Consider the following 26751-nt stretch of genomic DNA (forward strand, 5'->3'; position numbering starts at 1 on the left):
TAGTCTACTTCTGTGTTTGAAAACTTCCTTACTAATTAACAAATAAAACGATGCTTCTGGTTTCTTAAAGAAGGAAATCGGTTTAAAAGAGGCGGAAGTAGGGTTAGGGCTTGTGTTTCAGAATCTGCTTTTAGATTGGGAGAGTTCCCAGGGATTGGATGGGCCATTTTCAGGCTTTCCCTGGCTGAGGCCCACCCTGTCCAGGGTCCAGGCCAGCTGTTTGGAGGTTACCTCCCCCCCCCCCCCCCCCCCCCCCCCCCCCCCCCCCCCCCCCCGGCCTCCCGGCCTCCCGGGAAGTAAGCCCAGGACAGGCCCCTCCTCCCCACATCTGGTACTGATGTCAACAGCCAGGGTGGGCGGGGGCCATGTTTTTCAGGTCCCGCCCAGCCTCCAGGGAGGGGTGGACGCCCCCATCCCCACCCCTTACTCACAATGTCAGACACTGTCACACACACACCAGGCTCTGCCACGGGGCTGGACCACAGGCCAGAAACAAACTTTTATTACAAAACAGGGACCTTCCGAGTCACAAGGCTAGCAGATCTGGTCTCTTCCCTGACACGGGGAGTTGGAATCTGGCCTCTACTTGTTCCTCTAGCCCAGTGTTCTCAACCTGTGGGTCGCGACCCCTTTGGGGGTCGAACGACCCTTTCACAGGGGTTGCCTAAGACCATCAGAAAACACATATGTAATTACATATTGTTTTTGTGATGAATCACTATGTTTTAATTATGTTCAATTTGTAACAATGAAATTGGGGGTCACCACAACATGAGGAACTGTATTAAAGGGTCGCGGCATTAGGAAGGTTGAGAACCGCTGCTCTAGCCCCTTCTCCCGTTTCTACGTGGGACTTTGAGGAGGGACGGTGGGTCAGTGTGTGTTGAGGAAGCAGGAGAGGCTTTCAACATGGTTATATAACATGGTCTGAGGGTCCCGTGTGTCCTAGTTTACTTGGTTCCCAGCTCTGTGTGCATAACTGCACAATGAGGGTATATCTGTAGTTGGGAGAATTTAGGGATCAGGGTGTTTGGAAAAGGTCCTTGAAGGCTGAAGGTGGGAAGGCCAGGGTGAGACTGTCTCAGTAGGAAGATATCTGGGAGTCAGGACGAAGTCAGGTGTGAGCTGGCACTGTGGTTCAGTGGTTGGGAGAGTGTGGCTGGTGAGTCACGTGCCTGGGTAATGGTGTGGTCCCTCGAGGGCTGAGGGTAGTCTCTCTGCGAGGAGACGTGGCCCAGGAAGGTGCCTGTTCCCTGCCCCAGGCTCCTGGAGACGGTGGTGCTGTTAAGTGTGATGAGTGAAGAGGGCATGTAGGCCGAGAATACGGAGGAACTGCCACACATGGGTTGTGAGTCCAGGGGACTTACCTTGTATGCAAGTTGGTGGGTCATCTGGGCATGTGGTTATGATTCCAGAAAGACTAAATTTATGTCTATAGAAAGCTTGTGTGGCTGAGCTGCCTTGTGGTTGTGTATGGGTGTGTGGTTCAGTGAGTGTGGCCCTGCGGACGAGTATCTGTGTGACTGACTCTCAAATACAACTACAGGTGTGCGAATGTGGTTTCCTGTGGTGTAGACATGGCTCTGGACACAGCCATGTCCAGGCCCAAGGTCGAGGCTGCTACCTCCCAATACCCTCTTCTTCATTTGTTCCACACGATGGGGTGGGATGAAGGTCAGCGGGGACGGACTTGCAGCTGGAAGGCTGGGGGGATGTTGAAAAGGCCACTGACAGCTGGCTGGAGACTCACATCACCCACTGGGCATGGGCTCTCCAGGGAGAAGGCCTGCAGGATGGCAGTGACGAGAAGGAACAGCTCCGCTCGTGCCAGGCCCTCCCCGAGGCAGACACGCTTACCTGGAGGGAAGAGGGAGATAGGGCTGGGTTAGCCCTCCTCACACCCCAGCCAGTGGGTGGGCAGGAACCGACCCAGTAGATACCTAAGGAGAAGGGCAGGAATGCCTCCTGCTTCTTGAACCTTCCATCTGCATCCAGAAATCGGCCTGGGTTGAACTCCTCTGGCTGCTTGAAGACTTCGGGGTCATGCAGGACAGAGCCCAGGAGGGGGAAGACCTCAGTGCCCTGAGGGGAAATCATAATAGAACTACAAATATCTTTCACCACCCAGGTTCTGGGCGGCAGAGCGCAGGAATCTGCACTGTCACGGACACCAGTTCACAAAACGTAATAGCATCAACATGTAACAAGCTTATTACGGGCCAAGCAGTTTATTAAGCATTTTATGTATTTTACCTCACATGTAATAGGTACATGTCTTCCACTTACACACACACACAACCACACATGTAAACTCACTATATGTTTTAACAAGCCTAGGAAGCAGTTACTAATATGATCTCCATTTTAAAGATGGGAAAACTGAGGCCCAAGGAACTTAAGCAACTTGCCCAAGGCAACATTTGACACAGCAGAGCTTGTTATTTTATTTTTTTAATACATATTTTATTGATTTCAGAGAGGAAGGGAGAGGGAAAGAGAGATAGAAATATCAATGATGAGAGAGAATCATTGATCAGCTGCCTCCTGCACACCCTCTACGGGGGATTGAGCCTGCAACCCAGGCATGTGCCCTGACCGGGAATTGAACCAGGGACCCTTCAGTTCATAGGCTGAGCCAAACCGGCTAGGGTCAGAGCTTGTTATTTTTAAAGTAGAGGCCTGGTGCATGAGATTTGTGCACTTGAGAGGCGGGTCCCTCAGCCTGGCCTGCTCCCTCTCGCAGTCTGGGAGCCCTCGGGCGATGTCCAACTGCCAGCTTAAGGCAGCTCCTCCATTGAGCGTCTGCCCCCTGCCTCCCCCACCACCCCCCACTGGTCCAAGTTCAGGGAGAGTGGCAGCCCCTTCAGCTGAGATCAGAGTTGCCATGTTCCCAGGACTGTGTTGGAGGGTGAAGGAAGGTAGGGAGTGAGGGGAGCAAGAGCGAGAGACCTCCATTGCTAGGAACTCTGGCTAATGGGCTCTGAGCTGGGGAGGTGAGAGGACTATAGGAAAAGATAGGGTCATGCTATTGCTATTAAAATAAGAGAAAGGCAGATAGCAGTGGTTAAAGCATAGGCTTGGGTTAATATCTTTCCCTGGCCACTTGTGGGCTGGGTGACCCTGGCAAGTCTTCTAACCTATCAGGGTCTCAGTTTTCTCATCTGTAAGATGGGCATGTTAGTGGTGTAGGATTGCTCTGAAATCTAAACACCTGGCACAGAGCAGGTCCTCAATCATTATTACTGTTGTCACCATCAGTAGTGGTTGTCATTGCACAGTCACTGTGTTAACAATAGTCCCTGCTGCTGCCTCATGCACAAGACTGCCACCCTCAGGTACGGAGAGCCAAGTTGGTGCTTAGCAAGCATTGCCTCATAAGATTCCTTGCAATCCTGGTTAATACTATTATCTTTCCCAATTTAGAAGAGGGGTAGGTGGAGACTCCGAGGGGGGAAGGGATTTGTCCAAGGTGCCAGATAAATGACTGGATTGCAACCGCCAAGGATCGATTCTACTACAATGAAGCTCAAGGAGGAAGTTTATCAGAAGGTGCCTTAGGTTTCTGAGGAGACATCGCCCCCTGGTGGTGCTGGCTCCAAGTTGCTCTCTAGTGAAGGGACAGGAACTGAGATGGGGAGAAGAGGAGGAGGAGAGGAAGGAGGGGGAGGAGGGGGAGGAGGGGGAGGAGGGGGAGAAGAGAGGAGGAAGATACAGAAAGAGAGAGACCAAGATCCAGAAAAAGTCAGAGAGACACAGATAACAACAGACTCAGGCCTAAGGCAGAGATACTACTGGGCATGGCTGCACTGCAGACCCACCTGGGGCAGGGTGTATCCTCGGAAGCAGGTGGTCTTTGTGAGGGCTCGGGGTATCCCCATGGGCACCAGTGCCAGCAGCCGCTGCGCCTCGTGCAGAACCGCATCCGTGTATGGGAGGCGAGCTCGGTCCCCCAGGCCTGGCGCCCGGCCAGCACCCAGCTCCCTTGTCAGTTCCTCGTGCACGCGTTCTGCCCCCAAGAAGAGGAGGACTGGAGGTCAGAGGGGTCGGGACCTCTCCCCTGGGAGCCCCATCTTCTTGAGCAGCTGTGGTTAGGGATGTGGCTGGTGGGTAAGAGGAAAAGCCTCCCAGCCCTCCCTGAGCCCAGGTCCCACACATCCTGTGTGCTGGGCACTGCTTCTCTCCTATCTTAACTCCCTCAGCTATTCTGTGAGCTAGGTACCAGTATCTACCTGCATTTCCCAAACGAGGAAACCGAGGCCCAGAGAGCTGAAATCACAGCTGACTCTAATCCACCCACCAGACCTCAAGTTCCATCTGTTAGGTCAACGAAGGAGGAACACACGAGGCCAGAGTGGTGAGGGATCCGCACACCAGTGGCTGACCCTGGGTGGCTCCAGCACCCAGTGAGGGGAGTCGGCGGCTTTTAAAGGTCCTTTGGCGGGATTTTTCTGGGCGGAGACTTCTTTATGCCGGAGGGGAGAGAATGGAATGTGGTCACCGCAAGTGAAAAGTGGTCTTCAGCAAAGGGAATGTCCATAGTGAAGTGCCCTGAAAAGCCAGTTGGGGGTGGGGGGAGGGGAATCAACTCAATTTCTCCACAAACCTAACAATTTGGCTGGTCTGAGTGCAGTGTCTTACTTCTTATCCAGCCATCCTGGCCCCTGGCTTCACCTGTCCTTTCCTTCCCTTTCTCTTTTCCCTTGGACAACAGCCCATTCTAACATTCCCTCCCACTTTCACTGCAATAAAATCTCAACCACTCATCTGTCGCCCCTTCTTGGCAGTGCCATGGCGACTACCCTCTCAGCTTGGAGTGCAGAACTAGAAAAAGAACCTCCTATCCTTTAGTCCACCTCTTCCCCTTACACCTATCAGCTTGTCTCCATGATCAGGGATTTTTCTTCCTCTGTGGGGAAAACACATACATCTGTCTCCCCATCAGCTGGACAGGAACCTGTACTCTTGTCTCTCACCCAATGTAGATGTAGTCCCCAATAATCAGTCTTTACCTGTCCCCGTAACCCATCATATCTGACACAAAAGAGGAGTCCAGATAATCCCTCTCCTCATAACTCTCAGCATCACAGCAGGGGTTGGAACTGCCATCGGGAGCTTAACCACTGCTCTACCTATTTTGAAACATTGTCTCAGGACCTATAAGAAACATGTGGCCCTGGCTGGTTTGGCTTGGTGGATGGAATGTCGGCCTTTGGACGGAAGGGTCCCGGTTCCATTCAGGCCAAGGGCATGTACCTGGGTTTCGGGCACATCCCCAGTAGGAGGTGTGCAGGAGGTAGCTGATCGATGTTTCTCTCTCATCAATGTTTCTAACTCTCTACCCCTTTCCCTTCCTCTCTGTAAAAAATCAATAAAATATATTAAAAAAAAGAATTAAATGAGTTAATATTTAAAAAAGAAAAAAAGAAACATGTGGATGCCCAGCAAGGGGCAAAACTGGGAAAACAAGAACCTCACCCCCAGGGTAACCTATTCTCCCCTTTCAATCACTAGTGAGCCAACTGAGACTCCTACTCTTTTCCCCCTAAAAATAACATCTAGGTCTCGGTTGTATTTCAGCTCCAGGCCCAGAAAAGCAGCAAAACCAGACAAGTGATGCTGTGGCAGCCTCAGGACCAGCTTTCACCTCCCAAGTCACTCAACAGGGCCGTTTTTGAGCCTTGACCAACCAGTCTCTTGGGGAAATCAAGCTGCTGCCCCCTCGTCCAGCCCACTACTATCAACGTCCATTCCATCCCACCTCAGCAGGAAGCAATTACAGAAGATATGACCTTTGTCCCTATTCCATAAAACAAAAAGGCTGGAATGTTAGGTTTGATGGAGCAATTGAGTTGATACCCTTCCCCCGCTGGGAACTGGCTTTTCAGGTCACTTCACTATGGACATTCCCTTTGCTGAAGACCACTTTTCACTTGCCGTGACCACATTCCCATTCTCTCAGCTTTGGGTATGTATAAAGAAGTCTCCGCCCAGAAAAATCCCGCCAAAAGACCTTTAAAAGCCAGACCTTTAAAAGCCGCTGACTCCCCTCACTGGGTGCTGGAGCCACCCAGGGACAGCCACTGGTGTGTGGATGATCGAATAAATTCGTAATCCCTCACCGTAATCCCTCACCACTCTGGCCTTGTGTGTTCCTCCTTTGGCGACCTAACACCATCTTCCAGGTCAGCCCACCCCACCCCACTAGCTCAACAGCATTTATCTGCCCAATGTGAGATGCTGGGGTTCCTTGGGGCTTATTAGCAGCCTTATACTGTTCCTTACCATCCCAGCTTCAGTTCCAGCCTGTGCTCTCAGGACCTCAATTTGTTTTTCATCTTCTGTCCTGACCCTCCTGGGTGCCTCCTCACAGGTGGTCCCAGGCCCCTCACACTCAAGTGTCCCAAACTGGCCTCAGTGTCTTCCCTGAAACAGTCTCTCTTCCTTTCTGTTTCCATCTCGGGGTAGCTTCCCCCCGGTTCCCCAAGCCCATGGCTAGGGCTCTGGGCCTGCCTCTGAATGTCTCCCTCCCTATCTTTCTCTACCACCTGCCCACTTGGCCCCTTCTTTTCTCCCCACAGCTTGATCAAGCCCTGTCCTCTCCCACCCAGGTCCCTACCCAGGCTTCCCTCCTACTTCATGGAAGCCCAAAGAATTTCTCTAAAATGCTAATTCGACCCCACCTCCCCCTGCCCAACATCCTTCCATGGATCTCCATTGCTCAGGATTAAGGGACCAGGCCCCGAGACATCCTCTGCCTCATTTCTCACTATGCCTCATTCGACAACCAACAGTCCCTCCACTTCTCGCGCCTCAGACACCCCAGATGCCAGGCTCATGGTCACCTCCAGCTCTGGGCTCAGGCTGCCCACTTTCCTGAACATTCTTCCTCTCCAGCTCTCGCTTCTGCTACCAGGGCCTGGCTGGTAGAAAAGGCTCCTACCTTGGACCTGAGGGTATTTCAGCAGGAGCAGGAGGGTGTAGCGGACCGTGGCGCTGACGGTCACCGTCCCCGCGAACAGCAGATAAATGACAGTCATCAACAAGTTCTTGTCAGTGAATTCTGTGTTTGAATCACATTCCTCCTGGAAGAAACCAGGCAGAGGGGCTCAGAGAACACAACCTGCAGGTAGCGGGGGCCGCCCAGCTGGGCTTCGGGTAGCACAGCAAGTTCAAGCTTTGTCAAGGAGTTTAAATAAATGTTTGGGAAAGTCAGGATGTGGGCTCTTGATATTATTCTGTCTGGTTGAAATGTTTTCAAAATGAAAGAGAATGGCCATCATAAACACGCAAACAGAAAATGACAAGTGTTGGTGGGGATGTGGGGAAATTGGAACCAATGTCACCATTGGTGAGAATGTAAAATGGTGCAGCTGCTCTGGAAAATGGTATCACAGTTTCTCAAAAAAATTCAAATAGGATAATGAGACGATCCAGCACTTCCACTTCCGGACTTATCTCCAAAAGAATTGAAAGCAGGGTCTCGAAGAGATTATTTGTACACTCATATTCACAGTGGTGTGAGCCACAATAGCTAAAAGGTGGAAGTAAGCCAGGTGCCTATCAATGGATGAACGGATACATGAAATGTGGTCTATCCATACCATGGAATATGATTCAGCCTTAAAAAGAAAGGATAGCCCTTGTCCAGCTAGTGTGGATCAGTGGTTGAGCATCTACCCATGAACCAGGAGGTCACAGTTCAATTCCTGGTCAGGGCACATGCCCGGGTTGTGGACTTGATCCCCAGTGTGGGGTGTGCAAAAGGCAGCCAATCGATGATTCTCTCTCATTACTGATGTTTCTAATCTCTATCTCCCTCTGCCTTCCTCTCTGAAATCAATAAAAATATACTAAAAAAAGAAAAGAAAGGAAATCCCAACATATGCTACAACATAGAGGAACCTGAGGACATTATGCTAAATGAAATAAAGTAGTTAAAAAGGTCTAATACTGTATGGTCTAATACTTATATGAGGCACCTAGAGAAGGCAAATTAATGAAGACAGAAAATAGATTGGTGCTTGCCAGGAGCTGGGCTGGGGAAATGGGGTGATGTTGAGAGTATAGCACTTCAGCTTTGCAAGTTGAAAGGAGTGCTGGAGACTGGTTGCACAACAATATAAACACACTTAACACTGTTGAACTGTACACTCAAAAATGGTTAAGATGGTGAATTTCATGTTATGTGTATTTTACTACAGTTATATTTTTAATTAAAAAAAATAAAAAAGAAATGGGGCCACATATATAAGAAAAAAATTCTCGCTCCATGAACAAGGTGGCTGCATTTATTCAAAGGATGTGGCCCTGAATAGCTGCCATAATTCCAAAGTTTGTACAATGCAAAACTAGTTATTTCCACAGGAGTCCCCTGAATTCTCATTTTCTCACATAATAATAAATTGTTTTTATATAATTAATAAAGCACACTTTATTATTATAATTGGCTAATGCAAGGTTTCATAAGGAAATGACTAAGTCTTAGGAAGTATCCTGTGTGGGTAGGGGGGGCAGGGGTGGGGAGTGGGGTGAAGCAATGGTGGCCATTGCTAGTGGCAGGTCACTGGGCATGGGGGTGAGGTTGGAGGGAGGAGAGGGGAGAATTGCAAGAGACTTGGATACTCATGAAGTAGGGGTAGGGAGAGGCAGAGAGAACAATGCATTAGAAAGAAGAGATATGCACACACATGCACAGACACACCTGGGTGTCAGGCAGCCAGGCCACCATACCCATTCAGGAGCGCCTCCAAACCTCCACCTTCCCCCACCTTTGCCATCTTCAGCAGGAAGGCATCCACAACATCGCGTGCAGGGCCTGAGGGGTCCAGGCTCCCCTGGTGCCGCTGCACCTGCTCAATGGCGAAGGTGGCCAGGGTGCTCACATGGCTGAGGAGCTGGGTTCGGGAGCCTGGAAGGCGCTGCAGGAGCCAGGAGAACATCTCATAGGTCTGTGGGGAGAAGGGCAGCTCTTTCCATGGGGCCTGGCCCTGCACCAAGGCGGAGGGGCAGGTGGATGGGGTGCTCTGGGGGTTGCCTGGAAGAGGAAGGCTGGAACGTTTGGGGAAAGTCGTTGGAGAGGGGGTCTCACCGCTTACCTGGCCCCAAGGGGAGCTGATCCCCAGCAGGATGCCACCAGCAGCCTGGACCACAGCCTGGAACTCCTCATCCTCGTAGGGAAAACGGAGGCCCACGGTGAGGGAACAGGCAACATTGGAGGTGGCCTGGGCCAGCAGCAGGGAGGGGTCAAATGGCTGTCCTGGTGGGGAGGAGGCAAGGAGAAGTGTTGTGATGGAATTGGAGATGACCGACTCCATGGGGGCCAGAAACAGCCACAAAGAGAAAGGCATCGAGACAGAGACAGACAGACAGGGACAGAGAAACAGACAAGGACAGAGAGAAAGAGACACAGACAAACAGGCAAGGAGAGAGACAGAGAAATTTACAGGAGAGAAAAACAGAAGTGGAGAGAGAAAGAGGCAGAAAAGTGATGTGACAATACCAGGGACACAGAGACTCTCAGGGAGACGGCAGGACAGCGACAGAGGTAAAGAAGGAGCTAGAGGTGGAGGTGAATAGAGCCCCCAGCCCAGGCACCATGGGAGGGTCCTCCCCACACTCACTCAGGACCCCTGCCCTGCTCACCTGCTGTTCCCTGGAAGGCCTCCACCAGACACCGGGCCTCAGCCTGGATCAGCTCCTCGCCTTCTCGCTTCCCCATGCCCAGGTCCCGCAGAGTGAGCATGGTAAACCTCCTCAGCTGCCGCCACCGCTCCCCATTGGAGAAGAAAACCCCTGCACAGAAGGCCAGACTCAAGGAGCGACTGGCCTCTCTCTCCATACCCTAGGACTACCCCTTCCTTCCGAAGTGCCCAGAGGGGGTTCTTCGGGCCCTGTCCTGAGTCCACATCTACCTAGTCCAGAGATGAGGACTCAGTAGGTGCTTAATAAATACCTGCCCTTGAGGCAGAGGGTGACATTTTCCTGAGAAGTTGGTAACTGGGATTATCCAGGCTCCTGTTCTGTGATCAACCAGGTGAGTGAAGATCCCTTCCTTCCTTCCTTCCTTCCTTCCTTCCTTCCTTCCTTCCTTCCTTCCATCTTTTTACTCCTCTTTTTACCCACCCATACTTTTATCCTCCCTTCCTCTTCTTCCTTCCTTCCATCCCAGCATTTACGGAGTACTGTGTGGTCCCCTGCCCCACGTTGTCTGGAGGTTGAACAGGGAGGGAAGAGGGTGGAGTTGCAGTTTTCCTCCCTTATCTCAGAGACCTGCCCTGGATGGACCCTTCCCTGCTCTGAGCTCAGTGCTCCCACTTGTAGAATTCCGGCCTGTAATGGCCTCTTGGATGCCTCCTCCCAGGGTCCCCATACACCCACCCATCCACTGTGTCCCCAACTGGCCCATACACCCACCCATCCACTGTGTCCCCATCTCTCCTCCTCCCTGTTCTTAGCCCTGCCACCCCCCTCCCCCCCACTCCTGTTTGGAGTCCTGGATTCCTCTCCAAATCCCCCCCCCACCCCCCCAACCCCGAGGCCCCAGCCATGATCCAGCCCAATCCCCTCCCTGGGCTCCCACACAGCAATCAGGGACCTTTCTAACTCTGTACCCTTTCCCTGCTTAATATCTATTGCTCCTCCAGAAAGCCCGAAGCCAAACGCGGTGGCAGGACTCAGGCCCTGCATGACCTGACACTGCTAACGTCAGCTTTATTACTCATCCCACTACAATGGCACTGTCTTCTCTCACTTCCTCAAAAGTGGCAGGATTCCCCCCCTTGCCTGGCTCACTCAGCTCCCCCTGAACTAACTCCATTTATCCTTCACGTCTCCACTCAAATGTCATCTCCTCTGAGAAGCCTTCCCAGAATTCTCCCATTCTCCCCCCACACTGTAAGACGGGACACCACATCTATCTCAGTTACCTCTGTATCCCCAGTACCCAGGGCAGGACCAGGCATAATGAAAACTTGTCAGTTGAATGGGTGAATACTTCGCACTTCCATGCATTTGTGCTAACTGGTCTCCGCCAGGAACACCTTTCCCACTTGTTCTGTGAGTCTCTGCTCAGATACCCCACCTTTCAGGAAGACACCTTGGACACCCAGCAAGCAGGCTGGGTCAAGAGCCTCCTCCTATTCCTAGAGTCCCAGGGCTTCCCCCATCCTGGCCCTGACCCCTCTGCCAGCCCCTTCCTCATCCCTGACCTCTCCAGGCTGTCACTATCTGGTGACAGGTCTGTCTCCCCACTGGTGAGGCTCTGTGGGGGAGCCAGACCGGGCTGTTTAGTCACTGCAGCGCGGAACTCTGGCTTTCAGTCTTAGCACAGATAATAGTTTCTACACATCAGTTAATGCCCAGTGCCTTGAAAGTTTGCCCCTCCCTCCCAGCCCTGGAGGTTTCACCTGGCCCAGACATAACCCTACCACACCCTGGTGACTACCAAGTGCTGGTTTTGTGCAAAACCCAGTCCTCATTCAATCCGCACTGCAACCCTATGTACAGGCACTATTATCATTCCATTTTATGGATGAGAAAACAGAGGCCCAGCAACACTGAGCCTTGCACGAAGGTCACATGCATGCGGAAGCAGGCTCCACTCATGACTCACCATGGCCGTCAAAAGTCGGGTCCAGTGTTGCCAACATCCCCCGCCCGCTGAACTCCTCAGCCTGACCTCCCAGGGCCTCCTGCACAGCCTTGTGCCCAACCAGGACCACCACGCGCCGCCAGGGTCCCAGGTGCACGGTGAACACTGGTCCATACTTCTTACTCAGCTGGGGGCAGGGAGAGAAAAGGGGGTGGGGCCTCGTTCAGTCTCCAAGTCTCCAGCATGGCCCCTGTCGCTGGATGAGCCACCTGCTAGAAACGACCCCTCAGGTCTGCAAACTGTCCCCCCAGCCCTGGCTAGCCTATCCTCTCACCTCCTGCGGAGCCCAACTTCTGACTTGGGGACAACCCAGAACCCTCCCCTCCTCTCCCCTCCCCTCCCCTCCCCTCCCCTCCCCTCCCCTCCCCTCCCCTCCCCTCCCAATTCAGGCGGGTGGCAGCAAATGGGTAGCTGCAGCTGTGGCTCCCATAACTCCTCAACTCTCCCCACGCCCAGCCTAGCCACCTTTTTCTGTCACTGCTAAATCCTCAAATTCTTTTTTTTTTAAATTATATTTATTTATTATTTTTTTTCTTTTTTTTTATTGCTTAAAGTATTACAAAGGGTATTACATATGTGTCCTTTTCCTCCCCCGCCCTTGACAGTCCCCTAGCCTCCCCTATCCCTCAGTGTCTTATGTCCATTGGTTATGCTTATATGCATGCATACAAGTCCTTAGGCTGATCTCTTACCCCCCTCCCATAAATCCTCAAATTCTGAAGCACATACTGCTGAGCACCTACCATCCCTCCCCAGGACACCGCCCCGCCCCCGCCCCCCCCCCGCCCCCGCCCCCCCCCCCCGCCGCCATGCCTGGAAGACGCCCAGATTCCTGTGGAATGGGGAACCTCTGGCTTCTTCCACCCACTCCCTACCCCCAAAGGTGGGGACTGCCTCACGCTCTTTCTAGCTCTCCTACCCTTCCCTGTCCCAGGAGCTCCCAGCTCCACCTACCCCTCACCTCCAGCCCTCTATTCTCTGCAGACAGATTCCTGGAACCCTCCAGCGTCTGCCTCCACTTCCCCCAGAGACCCCTTCCTCTTCTCTGCGGGTCCTCAGGAGAGCTCACCTGGATCTCCCCACCTGTTCCGTCCCGAGGACAAACCCAGCACCATCACACTAGCAGCTTCCCTCCCGGCTCCCAGCTTTGCTCCCCGCGCCCGCTCAGCCCCAGGAAGCTGAAGGCTCCTCTGCCCTGGGACCCCTGCTACTGGACCCCGCTTCCCTGCCCCTCGCCTGCTCCCCAGCTCTGCCCCGTCTCTCCCCAGACAACGCCGGTCCTGGATCCCTGCTCCCGCCGCACCCCAGACACCCGCGGCCCCTCTGCCGGGGACCCCGTGCTGGCCTCCTCCCTAGGACACCCGAGGACCTCTCCGCCCGGCACTTTCGTGTCTCTCCTCGCAGTCCCCTCCCTCTCCTGGCCCTGGGCCCCCGCCCCTCGCCAGGGCACCCCGCCGCTCCTCACCCGCAAGAGCCCCAAGTACAGCGCCCCAGGCCGGAGCTGCAGGAGGTTCCCCAGCAGCGGCAGCGGCGCGGGCCCGGGGGGCAGGCGACCTCGGGTCCGGATCGCGGGCAGCGCCAGCGGCAGCAGCAGCAGCACCACCAGCAGCAGCAGCGCCCAGGTGCCGGCCGCCTCCATCTCCGCAGGTTGGCTCCTTCTCCAGCTCCCAGACGCTCCACGCCGGAGGGCAGCGCCCTTCCCAACTAAGTCAGGTGGGGCGAGGCGGGGCACCGAGCTCCCCACCCTGGCCTACCGCCAGGGTTCTCTCCCCGCCGCCGGATTTCTTTCTCCCAGACTGCCGTCGCCGCCTGGCGTCGGGGACACACCCTTTCAGTCTCTCACTTTCAGGGGAGCGGAGAGAGCGCTTTGGGCCCCGAGTAGGGCGTGGACAAACTGGGGGAACCTGAAAGCCAGAGACTTTGGCAGCCTCTAGGAGGCCACACCCGGAGCCTGGCGGCGATCACCCCGCCCCCTGCGTTCACCCCCAACACCCTCGCCGTTGCTATCCCCAGGTCCACCTCCCTTTTCAGTGTTATCAGGGTCCAGCGCCCAGGCGCTCCAAGCCGTCAGCTCCCTCCGTGTTTGCCTGTACGCGCCTGTACGGTGTCTTTGAGCCAGTTTTCTCCAGCACCTGACATCTGCACCTCGAACTAGGAGAAGGGGCTTGACCTCTAACAATAAAGAGTGTGAGGTTCAGAGAGGTAAGTCCTAGGCCACACAGCTAGCAAGCGGCAGCGCTGGGATTTGAACCCAGGCCAGTCTGCATGATCGGTTGAATCATTCATGTATTGAGCAGTACGCATAGTGGTTAGGGACATCAAGTTGAAGCCAGACTACCTGAGTTCCGTGGACAAAAAGGGGCCACATGCGAACCTGACAAACTCTGGGGCAGCCTTGCAAACTCAGAGACCTACAGTAACCACAAAGGATGGTTGAAATTAAAACTTTTAAACTAAAAGCAGTTTATGGCAGGTAGTCATGTCTTAGGCTAGAATCTTTCCTGACACAAGTCAAATTTGGCCTTAACTAAGCCTGTCTATTATCTTTTGCATCCGGGATACCATACCTTTGGAATGTCAGGGTAACTCCCCTTTTCTGGATCCTCAGGGCACAACCAATGCACCAGAGTAGAGACCATAAATTTTTTCATTTATTGTTATGTTCATTGTTGACTGTTAACTCTCCTGTACCACCTGTGTAAAAGAAGTAGGTGTCTATCATTTTACTTTTTATCCAATCCCAGAGGTTTCCCGCTTTGCTTTCTCCACCTCTTTAATCACAAATGAATTTCCTGTAACCCACTTAAGTCTTCTCTTTTGATTGTAATGAATAAAATAAGATGTGAAACTGCCATTCTCTGGAGCATTATCTCAATCCGTTGAGTTTTTGCTTCCTGGCAAGTGTTGAGAGTTTGGCTTAAATAAACTCACAAAAATTCTCCATAGGTTTGAATGCTTCTTATATTGACAGTTCGAAGCCTAGCTTCTTTGTCCCTCTGTTAACTCTTGTAAAATAGGGATAGTTTTCAAGATTAAGTAGGTACATGTGTGTACACAATTTAAAACAAGGCCAGGTGAATATAGCACACGTGTTAAAGGCATGTTAGCTAATATTCTTTCAACTAATTGTTATTGAGGCCTAACTAAAAACAAGACTTTCTTTTAGACTTAGGGATGCAGCTCTGAATAACAGAGAAATGGTGGCCTACACCAGGACCAGCTGCAATGACTGATGACCTCCTGCCCTAACACTGAGCAATCAGTGGAGACCATGACCCTGAAGGAGCATACCTAGAAACTGATGAATATTCCACTGAAACCCTCCTTGAGACTTCCCATAAGATTCCTGTCTGCAAGAGAGAGATAAAGCCTCAAGACAAAGGACTCCTGCACCCAGGTACATGCCCTTGACCTGGAACTGAACTCTCAACCATCCAGTGCCCAGGGCAGAGGTGGTGGGGGTGGGGCGGGGGGAGGGTGTCACTCTAGCCACTGAGCACCACTGGCCTTCCCATTGGAAGTGTTCTAGTGTTATTGAGAATGGTCCCTATGACAGCCAGTTGAACTACAGTAAAACCTCCATATAATGGACTAATTCAGGTGGTGGGGTATCTGTTAAAGCCAAAAGTCTGTTTTATAATAAAGTAGGTTTTCTAAGTGCATATGTTAGAAAATTGACTAATTAGTTAATCTACCTGTTTTTAGTTATTTAGACACATTGTGTAATTAAAATTAAGTACGTATGAAAAGTTTAACTTTACAGAAAAGTTTTCTATATGTATTACTGTAATTTTAAATTTATAGTGAATAGGCCTAGTAAATGGCTGCAATCACCATTTTTATGTGGGTAAATAAATGCACATGGCTGGGGCCTGGCTTAGCACACATTGGAAGATAGGCCAGCATGCCATTAAAACTGCTGCAGACACACTGGCCAGTGATCTCAGTGGTTAGAGCGACACCCCCTGACACCCGGGCACTGAAGGGTCGAGGGTTCAGTTCCTGGTCAAGGGCATGTACCTGGGTTGCTGGTTCAATCCCTGGCCCCTGGTCAGGGAGCATGTGGGAGGGAACCAATCAATAAATGTTTCTCTCTCTCTCTCTCTCTCTCTCTCTCTCTTTCCTCCTCCACCTCCTTCTCACTCTTCCACTCTGTCTAAAACTCAATAGAAAAAATATCCTCAGGTGAGGATTAACAATAATAACAAAAACTGCTGCAGAAATTCATACAAAGAAGCAATAGAACTGATTACCACACAGGATGCGGTGTGATCACTCGCTAATCATTCGCCGAACATTGTTTATGAGAGATGATTCTTGGATTTAAATATGTTAGATTATAGTTGTAGATATGTCATATTTATTTATATTAGTAAAATTACTGTAGTGTTTTTTCCAACATACGGCCTATTTGCTAAAATTTGTTAAAAATAACAGTGAAATATTAACACAAAATAACCTGTTAATTTAATTATAAGCAAATCTTGGTTAAAAACATTTTTAAATTAACAAGGTTTTAATTTTCACATATGACATATGAAATTTTGTCTGTTAAACCCTAAGTCCATTAAATCGAGGTCCGCAAAATTGAGGGTTTACTGCCTGGGTTTTAAGATACAAAGTAGAAGATCACATTTTCTATCCAAAAATTTCCAAAATCCAAGGGAACCATATGAGTCCATAAATGTCTATCCTGGGCTTCTGCATCCAGGATAGTTGGCCATTGTTTTATAGCTACTTCTGATCCTATTTGCCTTAGCTAGACAATAAGCCCTGTTGAATTAGGGAACAGGCATGTTCCCATTGTTGAGTTTGTGCATGAGTTTTTGTAGTCTGTTGAATCTGTTCTACCCATTGAGCGAAGGCCTTATTGTCTTCCCATGCTGCTTCCCACCCTTTTCCTTCTTCTAGAAACATCATTCCCTCTAGATGACCTATTTTAGATGAAGTCTTTTTCTAATCAGGAATGTTTTTAATTAGCCCTGGCTGGTTTGGCTCAGTGGATAGAGCATCAGCCTGTGGACTAAAGGGCCCTGGGTTCGATTCCAGTCAAGGGCACATGCCTGGGTTGCGGGCTTGATCCCCAGTGGGGGGCATGCAGGAGGCAGCCAATCAATGATTCTCTCTCATCATTGATGTTTCTCTTTTTTTTTTCATCATTGATGTTTCTATCTCTCTCTCTCTCCCTTCCTCTCTAAAATCAATAAAAATATATTTAAATAATAAAAAATAATGTTTTTAATTAACTACCAGTTCAGCTTGTCCCAGAATATCAAGGCCTGCCCCTACTCCTCCAAGTATTCCTCTTTTATTTCTTTTAGAGAGCCAATATTGTTGGACCTACCAGGAATGTTGTTGCCTTTGGGTAGCTATGGCTTGGGAGCAGTTGAGGTATACGGAATGCACCCCAAAATGTTGAGTTTCTCATGCTATATTTAAATGGGTAGAGGTAACTCCAAAATGAGCTAGAGTTTGAGTATTCCATAGGGCTTCCCACAAGTGCCCAGGATGCAAGAAGGGTGGGGTAGTTACAGACATATCTACCCACCAAGTAATACTGATAATTTCTAAAATGAATACCCATTGATTTTTTTTTCTGATTTCAGAAAAAGAGCATGGCTGGTGAGTCTAAGGACAAGATATACTATGACAGATAAGGACAGGTTGCTGCAAGCCTTTTCCCGTCATATCCAGGTATTTTTCTTAGCTTTTCATCATCCTTTCCTGTAGCTATACAATACTCATCGAGATAAGAGCCATATATAATTATATCAGGGGAATTATTAGGGAGATGTTCTTGGAGGTATTTGTCCAAAGTGGGTCCTATTAATAGATATTTCCAGAAAAAAAAGTACTAAAGCTTATATTAATAGTAGGAGAAGACCAATGCGTGGCCAACAAAGCATTAACTTCATTATCACAACTGATAATCAGAATATCATTGTCTAGTAGGTGGGAAAGACTAGCAGGCACACAAATTAAAATTTTCATATCTAATAAGGGAGAGGGCGTGGGGAGACAGATATTGTTTACATTAGGAAACCATAAGGAGGATAATAACAAAATAAAAATCATTTTATGTTTACTTAATAACAATTAGATTATATAAGAACAAGGCATGAGTAGCATTAATTTGTGAGCATAGAGGCCTGGTTGGTGTCTCAGGATAGCTGTCTGCTTTCCATGTTAGTGGCTTCTCATCCCTGAAAAGTCTGATCTCCACTGTAGACAGAGGCGAGTGTCAGAGACAAGAGTGGATGTCCATTTATAGTTAGGTGCCTTTTTCAAATGAGAAATGTGAATCCATGAGTTAACTCCTTTGAGTTTGGCTGCACATGGGTTACTTGTTAATACCTGGTAAGGTTCCTTCCAACAAGGTTGGAGAGAGTCTTTTACTTGATGTCTTTAAAAAAAAAATATTTTTTTATTGATTTCAGAGACGAAGGGAGAGGGAGAGATAGAAACATCAATGATGAGAGAGAATCACTAATCAGCTGCCTCCTGCATGCCCCCCTCCCCCCACAGAAAGAGCCTGAAACTCAGGCATGTGACCCAACCAGGAATCGAACCGTGACCTCCTGGTTCATAGGTCGATGCTCAACCACTCAGCCATGCCCGCTGGGCTGATGTCTTTTATAATAGACCAAATTTCTTGGTTGTAAGCCATGATCCTTAAAATCTTTATCTCCTAGGAGCGCACTGTGAAATGAATCAGTTACTAATCTATTAATTTATTTAAGCTGGTTAATAGACCATCAACAATAATGTAGAATGTCTCCTTTTTTTAAAAAAATTGATTTTTGAGAGAGAGGTAGGGAGAGGGAGAGATAAAGAGAAATGTGGATGCGCGAGAGAAACATCAATTGGTTGCTACCTGTTGCATGACTGGGGACTGAACCCAAAACCTGGGCATGTGCCCTGACCAGGAATTGAACCTGAGACCTGTCAGTGCATGGAACAATGCTCAACCAACTGAGCCAAACTGGTCATGGCTAAAATGTCTTCTTTTAACAAAATTGGTTCATATGCCCTTTCATCCAGATGCATAGGGCTGCTAATGGCTATTTCATAAGGAGACAATTTATGTTTTCCAAAAGGAGTAGATCTCATATTGTGGAGCACTGTAAGGAGAGCTCTTGTCCAGGGGAGATTAAAGGAGTCTGAAATGTTGGCCAGTTGAATTTTGATTGCACCATTGATATGTTCCACCAATCTGGAGAACTGGGGGTGATGGGCACAATGAAAACACTGTAGAGTAGGCCAAATGTTACCAACAGATGTTATTATTTGCCCAGTGAAATGAGTCCCTCGGCCACTATGTAACTCAGAGGGAATTCCCTAACTGGGAATTATTTATTCTAAGAACAATTTACCAACTATTATTTTATTTTATTTATTTATTTTTTTAAATATATTTTATTGATTTTTTACAGAGAGGAAGGGAGAGAGATAGAGAGTCAGAAACATCGATGAGAGAGAAACATCGACCAGCCGCCTCCTGCACATCCCCCACTGGGGATGTGCCCGCAACCCAGGTACATGCCCTTGACCGGAATCGAACCTGGGACCTTTCAGTCCGCAGGCTGACGCTCTATCCACTGAGCCAAACCGGTTTCGGCCAATTTACCAACTATTAAGATTGTTGCTCTCTTGCAAGGGAATGCCTCAACCCAGTTAGAAAAATGTACAAATCATGACTAACATGCATTTGTATTCTTGAACTGGTGGCATTTGGACAAAATTCAATTACTACCTTAAATGGACCTAAAGGAAATGGGAGATGTCCTTGGGATCAATGGAGTGGTTTTCCTGGGTTATATTTTTGACAAATAAAGCATCTGCTGCTCAGCTGGCATGACTCAGTGGTTGGGCATTGACCTGGGAACTAGGAGGTCACAGTTCGATTCCTGGTTAGGGCACACTCCTGGGTCATGGTAGGATTCCCAGTCAGGGCTCAGCCCCAGTGTGGGGCATGGAGGAGGCAGCCACTCAATGATTGTCTGTCATCATTGATGTTTCTGTCTCTCTCTCTTCTTCTCCTTTCCCCTCTGAAATCAATAAAAAAAAAATTAAAAACAATAAAAAAATCTACTGTGCACTTTATGAGCTATAGTAGGGGAAGGTTTCCAGTAATATTGTTTATTCCATGAAATCGTCTTTTTGGGCCCCAATGTGTTAGCTCATGTACATGTTGAAGTACAGGGAGTTGAGCCCCTACAGGTACAATAGGTTTCTGATTGGGTCCAAGATATATCTATCTATCTGTCTGTCTGAGTCAAAGGTTCTCCTTTTTTGTTGCCATGCTCTCTTTTTTCCTTCTGTAGTTGTCTGTTGAAATTATAAAAGATAATATTTTATTGATTTAATAGAAAGCAAAGAACATTCTGAGGTCTGGATAATGTGACTGTTCAATGCTGCCTGCCTAGCATTGGTAAAATGATTTCCTTTACAATGGCCTGGAATTTTGATAATTGCCAATTGTTTTGGTTGCTATATGACATCTAATAATTCCATAACCAGTTTTCCATTTTTTGTGGGCTGCCCTGAGGAAGTTAAGAAGCCTTGCTGCTTCTAAAACATTCCAAAGTCATAAGTTACACCAAATGCATAGTGACTATCAGTGTAAATATTGGCTACTTGATCTTTGCCCAATTGACAAGCCCAAGTTAGAGTAATTAGTTCAGCTTGCTGGGCAGATTTTATTTCAGGTAAATAAGAACTTTTGATTATGTCCACCATGGAAGTTATTACATATCCAGCCCAGTAATGTCCCTATTCATCTCTCAAATAATATCCACTTGTAAACCAAGTTAAGTCACCATTATTAACTAGAGGCCCAGTGCACGAAATTTGGGCCTAATCATTGGGCCTAAACTGTCAGTCGGACATCCCTCTCACAATCCAGGACTGCTGGCTCCCAACCGCTCGCCTGCCTGCCTGCCTGCCTGATTGCCCCTAACTGCTTCTGCCTGCCAGCCTGATCGGCCCCTAACCACACCCCAGCAAGCCTGATCGATGCCTAACTGCTCCCCTGCTGGCCCGATCAACCCCAACTGCCCTCCCCTACCAGCCTGATTGCCCACAACTGCCCACCCCTGCCTGCCCAATCACCCCCAACTGCCCTCCCCTGCTGGCCCAATCACCCCCAACTGCCCTCCCCTGCCAGCCTGGTCACCCTTAACTGCCCTCCCCTGCAGGCCTGGCCCCCCACAACTGCCCTCTCCTGCTGGCCTGGTCACTCCCAACTGCCCTCCTCTGCTGGTCATCTTGTTGCAGCTATCTTGTGATGACATGGAGCTGCCATCTTGTGACCACATGGGCATGGCCATCTTGTGACCACATGGGGGCAGCCATCTTGTGACCACATGGGAGTGGCCATCTTGTGACCACAGGGGGCGGCCATCTTGTATGAGGGCATGATGGTCAATTTGCATATTACCTCTTTATTATATAGGATAGGAGTTTCCTGTAAACAATTCTTAGGAACAAGAAGGTGGTCAGTAAGCAAAACACAATTGTGGGTGTCTCTTTATGCTGTAAAGAGGGAAACAATTGCAGGATTAAAATGATTACACCAAGCCCTGACCAGTTTGGCTCAGTGGATAGAGTGTTGGCCTGTGGACTGAAGGGTCCCAGGTTCGATTCTGGTCAGGGGCATGTGCCTTGGTTGTGAGCACGTCCCCAGTGGGAGGTGTGCAGGAGGCAGCTGATCGATGTTTCTCTCTCATTGATGTTTCTGGCTCTCTATCCCTCTCTCTTCCGCTCTGTGAAAAATCAATAAAACATATTTTTAAAAAAAGATGATTACACAAAATTTAAGTAATATTAGGTGCAAGGAGCAGGAGTATTTCCTAAGAAGCCAGTCAACTGGCAGAGAAGTGTTGAGTGTGATGAGAGTTCAGTAAATATTCAACAGAATGAGGAACGTGAATAGTTAAAGAAGAGCCCGTAATTCTCTCTTCTATTTGTTTATATAACATGGCAATAGCAGAGATGGCCCTCATACAGGGAGGGAGCCCTTTTGCTACTGAGTCTAGCTGCTGATTATAATATCCTATAGGTTTATCATGATTTCCATGTTTCTGAGTTAGCACTCCTAAAGCACTTCCTTTATTTTCATGTGTGAAAAAGGAAGAAGGGAAGTTTATAATTAGGATGTCCCAGAGCAGGTGCTTGAGGTGATATTGCCTAGAGCCTCTATAGCTTGTTTCCTTTCAGGGTTCCATTGAATTGGATCAGTTTTTAAAAAAATATATATTTTATTGATTTCAGAGAGGAAAGGAGAGGGAGAGAGAGAGAGACAGAAACATCAATGAATCAATGATGAGAGAGAATCATTGACTGGCCACCTCCCACATGCAACCTGGGCATGTGCCCTTGACTGGAATTGAACCCGGGACCCTTTAGTCCGCAGGCCGACACTCTATCTGCTGAGCCAAGGCGAATTGGATCAGTTTTATCTGACTTTATATGTGTGTGTGTGTGTTTGAAATTTTATTGTTGAGAGTATTAACAGATATCCCTCCTTCCCCCCGATTGTCCCCCTTCACCTAGTTCCCACCCCACTGCAGTCCTTTACCACCCTTTGTCTGTGTCCATGGACAATGCATATATGCCTATCAGTTGTTTGGTTCATCCCTTCCCTCCTCCTTGCCCCCTTCCCTTGGAGATTCATCAGTCTGTTCCATGTTTCCATGCCTCTGGTTCTATTTTATTCGTTTATTTTGTTCATTAGATTACATATATAAGTGAGATCATGTGATACCTGTCTTTCTCTGACTGGCTTATTTCGCTTAGCATAATAATCTCCAGGTCCCTCCATGCTGTCTCAAAGGATAAGAGGTCCTTCTTTTTTACTGCATAGTATTCCATTGTGTAAATGTACCACAGCTTTTTTTTTTTTTTTTTATTGATTAAGATATTACATATGTGTCCTTGTCCCCACGTTACCCTCTATCCCCACCCCCCCCACCCCCGCTCATGCCCTCACCCCCCCGTTGTCCATGTCCATTGATTAGGCCTATATGCTTGCATATAAGTCCTTTGGTTGATCTTTCCCCCTTACCCCCACCCTCCCCTACCTTCCCTCCAAGTCCCGACAGTCCAATCAATGCCTCTCCGTCTCTGGATCAGTCCTTGTTCATCAGCTTATGTTGTTCATTATATTCCACAAATGAGTGAGATCCTGTGGTATTTATCCGCTCTCAAGTTCCATCCATGCTGTGGCAAATGGTAAGAGTTCCTTTTTCTTCCTCCTCTTCTTAAAGAATACCTTTCAGCATTTCATATAATGCTGGTTTGGTGGTGATGAACTCCTTTAGCTTTTTCTTATCCGTGAAGCTCTTTATCTGACCTTCTATTCTGAATGATAGCTTTGCTGGATAAAGTAATCTTGGTTGCAGGTTCTTGCTATTCATCACTTTGAATATTTCTTGCCAGTCTCTTCTGGCCTGCATGGTTTCTGTTGAGAAATCAGCTGACAGTCGTATGGGTACTCCCTTGTAGGTAACTGACTGTCTTTCTCTTGCTGCTTTTATCTTTTGCTCTTGGCATTTTAATTATGATGTGTCTTGGTGTGGTCCTCCTTGGATTCCTTTTGTTTGGGGTTCTCTGCGCTTCCTGGACTTGTAAGTCCATTTCTTTCACCAGGTAGGGGAAGTTTTCTGTCATTATTTCTTCAAAAAGGTTTTCAATATCTTGCCCTCTCTCTCCTTCTGGTACCCCTATAATTCTGATGTTGGTACGCTTGAAGTTGTCCCAGAGGTTCCTTACACTATCTTCATATTTTTGGAATCTCTTTTCTTTTTTCTTTTTCGGTTGGGTATTTTTTGTTTCTTTGTATTTCAAATCTTTGACTTAATTCTTGGGATCCTCTTTTCTGCTGCTGGATCTCTGTAAATTATTCTTTATTTCAGTCAGTGTATGCTTAATTTCTAGTTGGTCCTTTTTCATGTCCTCCATGGTCTCCCTATACTTATTGAGGGATTCATTAAATTTATCGGCGGTTTCCATAAAATTCTTGAAAAACCTTATAACCGTGGCCTTAAACTCTATATCCAATCGTTTGCTTTCCTCCATTTCTGCCATTTGTGACCTGTTTCTTTGTCTCCGCATTTTGGCAGCTTCCCTGTGTTGATAGAGTGGCCCTGTGCGCCAGATGTCCTGTAGGGCCCAGTAGCTCAGCCTCCCCAGTTACCTGGGGTGGACACTCTTGGTGCACTCTTGGTGCCTTGGTTGTTGTAGAATCACTGGGAGGAATTGACCTCCAGGCCAATTGGCTGTGAGAATCAGCTGTGTCTAAAGTGGGAGAACTTCTGTGCTGAAGACACCCTTCTGGGGCAAGACTTGCTTCAGTGGGGCTTTGGTGCTCACTGAGTCTGCTCCCTGAGTGCGTCCCTTATGGATCTGAGGAGTTGCAGTCTGGATGGACCCCCTCTGACCACTGGGTACAGTGGCTCCTGGATCTAAGGAGGTGCTAATTCAGCCTCTGCCTGAGGCCACACAGCAGGAGCCACGAAGAGGCTCAGCTGTGAAGCAATGCAAGCCGCTGCGGGGCCTTGGGCCTTCTCTTGGAAGTTCCAGGTCTGCCTGGTTCGGCTGCAGTTAGGTACATTCACATGCAAAAGCCTCTGCCGCAGCCTGGGTGGGGCGGAGTCTCAGGGAGTCAAAGGGCGGAGAAAGCAGCTATGGCCGATTCTCCGCCCGGAGTCGCGCGTCTCAGTGTTCCGGTAACGGCTGCAAGCACCTCTGAGGGAAAGCCGCCCTCAAGTTCGCTCGCTGCCGGACAGACCAGCTTCTCCCCGTATGAGACCTGGGTCCCCAGAGACTTCCCGGAACCGGAGTTCAGAGCCGTCGGGAGTTTGTGATTCAAAAAGACAGCCGTGTCCTCAGGCGCCACCCCCTTTCCTCGCGCGCGCGCGCGCGCCGCCATACCTCTGCACTTCACCTCCGCAGCGCCTCTGGCTCTCAGCGTGCTTTTCTTTCCTTCTAGTTGTGGAATTTACACTCAGCCAGCCTTCCTGTTGTTCTGGATGATGTTTGCTCAGTCCTTTGCGGTAATTTTCAATTGTTGTGTGAGGCGATAATTTCCTGGTGTTTACCTATGCCGCCATCTTAGTTGCTCCCCCAGCTTTTTTTTTTTAATTTTTTTTTATTGCTTAAAGTATTACAAAAAGTATTACATATGTCTCCTTTTTTTTTTCCCCCGCCCTTGACAATCCCCTGGCCTCCCCTACACCCCAGTGTCTTATGTCCATTGGTTATGCTTATATGCATGCATACAAGTCCTTTGGTTGATCTGTTACCCACCCCCCTCCTGCCCTCCCACCCTCCCCGGCCTTCCTGCTGTAGTTTGACAGTCTGTTCGAGGCAGCTCTGCCTCTGTATCTATTTTTGTTCATAAGCTTATAATGGTCTTTATTATCCAGAAATGAGTGACATCATGTGGTATTTTTCCTTCATTGACTGGCTTATTTCACTTAGCATAATGCTCTCCAGTTCCATCCATGCTGTTGCAAATGGTAAGAGTTCCTTCTTTTTTATAGCAGCATAGTATTCCATCATGTAGATGTACCACAGTTTTCTAATCCATTCATCTACAGATGGGCACTTAGGCTGTTTCCAGATCTTAGCTATGGTGAATTGTGCTGCTATGAACATAGGGGTGTATATATCCTTTCTGATTGGTGTTTCTGGTTTCCTGGGATATATTCCTAGAAGTGGGATCACAGGGTCAAATGGGAGTTCCATTTGTAGTTTTTTGAGGAAACTCCATACTGTCTTCCATAGTGGCTGCACCAGTCTGCATTCCCACCAGCAGTGCACAAGTGTTCCTTTTTCTCCACATCCTCTCCAGCACTTGTCGTTTGTTGATTTGTTGATGATAGCCAGTCTGACAGGTGTGAGATGGTACCTCATTGTTGTTTTGATTACCACAGCTTTTTTATCCACTCATCTACTGATGGGCACTTGGGCTGTTTCCAGATCTTAGCTATTGTAAATTGTGCTGCTATGAACACAGGGCTGCATACTTTCTTTTTGATTGGTGTTTTGGGTTTCTTAGGATATATTCCGAGAAGTGGGATCACTGGATCAAATGGCAGTTCCATTAAATTTTTTAAGTTAATTAATTAATTTTTTTTTAAAATTTATTTCCAAGAGGAAGGGAGAGGGAGAGAGAGAAACATCAATGATAAGAGAGAATCATTGATCGGCTGTCTCCTGCACACCTCATACTGGGGATTGAGCTTGCAATCTGGGCATGTGCCCTGACAAGGAATTGAACCGTGATCTCTTGATTCATAGGTTGATGCTCAACCACTGAGCCATGCCAGCCAGGAGGCAGTCCCATTTTTTAATTTTTTGAGGAAACCCCATACTGTTTTCCATAGTGACTGCACCAGTCTGTATTCCCACTAGCAGTGTACTAGGGTTCCCTTTTTTCCACATCCTCACCAGCACCAGCACCAGCACTGGTTGTTTGTTGATTTATTGATGGTAGTCATTTTGGCAGGTGTGAGCTGGTTCCTCACTGTCATTTCAGTTTGTATCTATCTCTCTGGTGATTAGTGATGTTGAGCATTTTTTCATATCTCTCTTGGCCATTTGTATGTCCTCTTTGGAGAAGTGTCTATTCAGGCCCTCTGCCAATGTTTTAATTGGATTGTTGGTCTTCCTTTTGTTGACTTGTATGAGTACTTTATGTATTTTGGAATTCACCCCTTATCAGATGTATCAGTGGCAAATATGTTTTCTCATATAGTTGGTTCCCTGTTCATTTTGATGTTGGTTTCTTTTGCTGTGCAGAAACTTTTTAGTTTGATGTAGTTCCATTTATTTATTTTTTCCTTTGTTTCTCTTGCCCTAAGTCAGTGATGATGAACCTATGATACGCGTGCCAGAGGTGACACGCGAACTCATTTTTTTGGTTGATGTTTCTTTGTTAAATGGCATTTAAATATATAAAATAAATATCAAAAATATAAATCTTTGTTTTACTATGGTTGCAAATATCAAAAATTTTCTATATGTGACCCGGCACCAGAGTTAAGTTAGGGTTTTTCAAAATGCTGACATGTTGAGCTCAAAAGGTTCGCCATCAC

General features: G+C 48.3%; 1 protein-coding gene and 1 long non-coding RNA gene across 3 annotated transcripts in view; one reads left to right on the forward strand and one right to left on the reverse strand.

Moving 5' to 3' along the window:
• Positions 1-462: 462 nt before the first annotated feature.
• On the reverse strand, positions 463-13515 carry LOC118674520 (cytochrome P450 2S1). Of its 2 annotated transcripts, XM_036346410.1 has the most exons (9): positions 13116-13505; positions 11612-11777; positions 9643-9792; positions 9096-9256; positions 8769-8948; positions 6941-7082; positions 3819-4006; positions 1941-2082; positions 463-1857 (listed from the first exon to the last, which is right to left on the reverse strand). In XM_036346410.1, exons 1-9 carry the CDS (start codon positions 13287-13289, stop codon positions 1676-1678), a joined length of 1485 nt encoding a protein of 494 aa, XP_036202303.1. In that variant the 5' UTR covers positions 13290-13505; the 3' UTR covers positions 463-1675. The 2 variants fall into 2 exon arrangements, with proteins under 2 accessions (XP_036202303.1, XP_036202304.1); XM_036346411.1 differs by lacking the exon at positions 463-1857 and having other exon boundaries at positions 3819-4082; positions 13116-13515.
• Positions 13516-14635: 1120 nt separating this feature from the next.
• The window catches only part of LOC118674618, a 32619-nt gene continuing 20503 nt past the window's right edge, over positions 14636-26751 (forward strand). Inside the window, exons 1-2 of the long non-coding RNA XR_004973679.1 lie at positions 14636-15047; positions 17257-17344. This is a non-coding gene — a long non-coding RNA (uncharacterized LOC118674618). The remainder of the gene's footprint in view (positions 15048-17256; positions 17345-26751) is intronic.

This window comes from Myotis myotis, unplaced genomic scaffold, assembly GCF_014108235.1.
Source record: "Myotis myotis isolate mMyoMyo1 unplaced genomic scaffold, mMyoMyo1.p scaffold_m19_p_19, whole genome shotgun sequence".
NCBI classification, from domain to species: domain Eukaryota; kingdom Metazoa; phylum Chordata; class Mammalia; order Chiroptera; family Vespertilionidae; genus Myotis; species Myotis myotis.

What these genes read in the sequence shown, in the direction of transcription:
- LOC118674520 (XM_036346410.1), bottom strand. Translation starts at nt 13,289, where the DNA reads ATGGAGGCGGCCGGCACCTGGGCGCTGCTGCTGCTGGTGGTGCTGCTG. An exon ending in TCAGCTCCCCTTGGGGCCAG is followed by an intron (nt 8,949 to 9,095) that starts GTAAGCGGTGAG and finishes TTCTCCCCACAG; the next exon opens with ACCTATGAGATGTTCTCCTG. An exon ending in ATTCCTGCCCTTCTCCTTAG is followed by an intron (nt 1,858 to 1,940) that starts GTATCTACTGGG and finishes TCTTCCCTCCAG; the next exon opens with GTAAGCGTGTCTGCCTCGGG.